The 2,933-nt window shown below is 35.6% G+C and overlaps 1 protein-coding gene across 1 annotated transcript; it reads right to left on the reverse strand.

The window, feature by feature from the left end:
• Positions 1-946: 946 nt before the first annotated feature.
• On the reverse strand, positions 947-2,512 carry LOC128552539 (uncharacterized; the record flags this gene model as incomplete). The annotated part of the gene is made up of 1 exon (XM_053533583.1): positions 947-2,512. A coding segment is annotated over one exon (1,566 nt), but the record flags the coding sequence as incomplete, so codon positions are not given.
• Positions 2,513-2,933: the final 421 nt, after the last annotated feature.

Raw genomic sequence — 2,933 nt, forward strand, 5'->3', positions numbered from 1 at the left:
ACTACAAGCGTGATCAAATTAACCTCTCACCAATAACTAGAGTGACACCTACGTCATTTACTACCTGCGTTTGATGTAAACGCCCATTCGGCGAGCTTTTCTGAAATTGGCAGTAGGCTACATGTCAAGTCTACAGGGGTTTTATGGACCCTTATCAGACTGGACCAGACAGGATCTTGTATATTGGGGATTAAAATGTGTGGTATTTGGGGGTGGGGGTGTGTCACTTATATAGGAGATTTTCTTTGCCTTTAAGCACATATATGAGTTTAAGTTTATTTAAAACCGGTGTTCATATGTATACATGTATACAGATATGTATATTGTACCAGATTTCTATTGCGCCCGTTCTTAATAAACACGTTCAAAGATGCTTTACGTAGCAGAAAGACAGTCACTCAGTACCCCAAATACATATTCTGATGCTATATGACCGGTATTGTTACTACACTTACTTTAGCTGGATATTAGTTTTGACTTTTGAACAGCAAGGCAGTCATACTATTGAAAATGTTGCGTTGGAAGGTAGGTGTTATAACGTTTTACACAACTTATTTAGTAGCTACAGTTTAATGGCGGAAAATGTTCTCATAAAGTAAGCACATTCGCATGTGAAAAGAGTTATTACAATACTATAATTGCTGATTAACTGCTTTTCGTCTAACATACGCATCTTCCGCTGCTGACAGGTGTGGAGTTAATCCAGCTCTTCTGTCCGCACCTTTAAAGAAAGATATATACTTTGTTACTAAGGTTGACTATTTGAAGTGACATATTGCAGTAAGACAAATTAGGGGTAAAACGTAGGACACAAAGCAAATTACTAAAAATATATAAATGTCTTTATTAGTAGTATAAAGTCTACAGCCTTTGTGCACAATCATTGTGTAAAATAAGGTAAAGTTACCTTTTGCTAATTCAGACAAAGCAATTTTTGTGCTTTCTATCATATCCTTTCTGCTTCTTCTATTAATTTAGACAAAACATCTTTTGTGCTTTTCTTTACGTCAAGTGCAACCTCTTGCCTTGCTTCTTCTAATTCGGACAAGGCACGATTTTTTATTTCTTCAAGATCCTGTGCAACCCTTTTCATTGTTTCTTTTAATACAGAAAATGCATCCTTTCTGCTGCCTTTAACATCCTGTTCAGCCCCTTTCTTTGCTTCTTCTAATTCAGACAAGGCATCATTTGTGTTTTCTTTAACACCCTGTTTAGCCCTTTTCTTTCCTTCTTCTAACTCAGACAAAACATCTTTTGTGCTTTCTTTTATGTCAAGTGCAACCTCTTGCCTCGCTTCTTCAAATTCGGACAAGGCACGATTTTTGCTTTCTTCAACATCCTTTGCAGCCGTTTTCATTTCTTCTTCTAATTCAGACAAGGCATCCTTTGTGCTTTCTTTAACATCCTGTTCAGTCCCTTTCTTTGCTTCTTCAAACTCAGACAAAATATATTTTGTACGTTCTTTAACATCTTGTACAGCCCTTTTCTTTGCTTCTTCTAATTCAGACAAGGCATCTTTTGTGCTTACTTTAACATCCTGTTCAGCTTTTTTCTTTGTTTCTTTAAACTCAGACAAGGCACCTATTGTACGTTCTTTAACCAGTACAGACCTCTTTCGTGCTTCTTCTAATTCAGACAAAGCATCTTTTGTACGTTCTTTAACATCTTGTTCAGCCCCTTTTTTTGCTTCTTCTAATTCAGACAAGGTATCTTTTGTTCTTTCTTTAATATCCTGTTTAGTCTCTTTCTTTGCTTCTTCTAACTCAGACAAACCATCTTTTGTGCTTTCTTTTACGTCAAGTGCAACCTCTTTTCTGGCTTCTTCTAATTCTGACAAGGAACGATATTTGCTTTCTTTAACATCCTGTTCAACCCATTTTTTTGTTTTTTCTAACTCAGACAAAGCATCTTTTGTACGTTCTTTAATATATTGTTCAGCCCATTTCTTTGCTTCTTCTAATTCAGTCAAGGCACGATTTTTACTTTCTTCAACATCCTTTGCATCCGTTTTCATTTCTTCTTCTAATTCAGACAAGGCATCCTTTGTGCTTTTTTTAACATCCTCTTCAGTCCCTTTCTTTGCGTCTTCTAACTGAGACAAAACATACTTTGTGCTTTCTTTAACATCCTGTTTAGCCCCTTTCTTTGCTTTTGCAAACTCAGACAAGGCATTTTTAGTACTTTCTTTAACATCATGTGCAGACATTTTCATTGCCTGTTCAAATTCAGAAAAGGCAGCTTTTGTGTTATCCTTAAAGTCCTGTCCAGCTCGCCTCTGTTCTTCTTCCATATCAGACAAGGCTGTAGTTATAGCTTGCTCTATGTCAGACAAAGCCTTTTCAGTCCTGTACTCAACATCTTTTTTGAAAATAGATATAGCACTTGCAGTTTTATCGTCAATTTTGCGCAGTTCTTCTGCTGCACTTTCTTCCAGTTCAGACAAAGCCTCTTTCCGATTTCGGATAAGTCTCATTTCATCCTTCTGTCTTATATTGATATGATGGTTTTGTAACTGTAATAATTAAAAAATAGACACAATGTTTACTAATTTTCATATCAGAACAACGAGCGTAATGCTAGATGTCCGTTTAAATGTTTATATCGAAAATTGTAAAAATAACCGTTTTCCAAATTATCGTTTCGTATTTGTCATTGTTCATAAAATATTTATTTTGTATCAAAATGAAAATGATAACAGCTGTAGAATGTCGGACGTGATTTGATCGGATAAGTAGAGACCAATGTATTTCATGAATAAAATGCTCCCTACATATCATATGTACAATTACATGCTTTCCTGCAATAGAATTGTTTCGATACGGCTCTAATGTATTTCAATGGCTTTAACAATATATAGCGCATTGAAAATGTATCTGTCGCATTTATAATAACATCCATTCAAGTTGGTAACTTTCGTCGACTACCGACGGTAA

This window comes from Mercenaria mercenaria, unplaced genomic scaffold, assembly GCF_021730395.1.
Source record: "Mercenaria mercenaria strain notata unplaced genomic scaffold, MADL_Memer_1 contig_2884, whole genome shotgun sequence".
NCBI classification, from domain to species: Eukaryota; Metazoa; Mollusca; class Bivalvia; order Venerida; family Veneridae; genus Mercenaria; species Mercenaria mercenaria.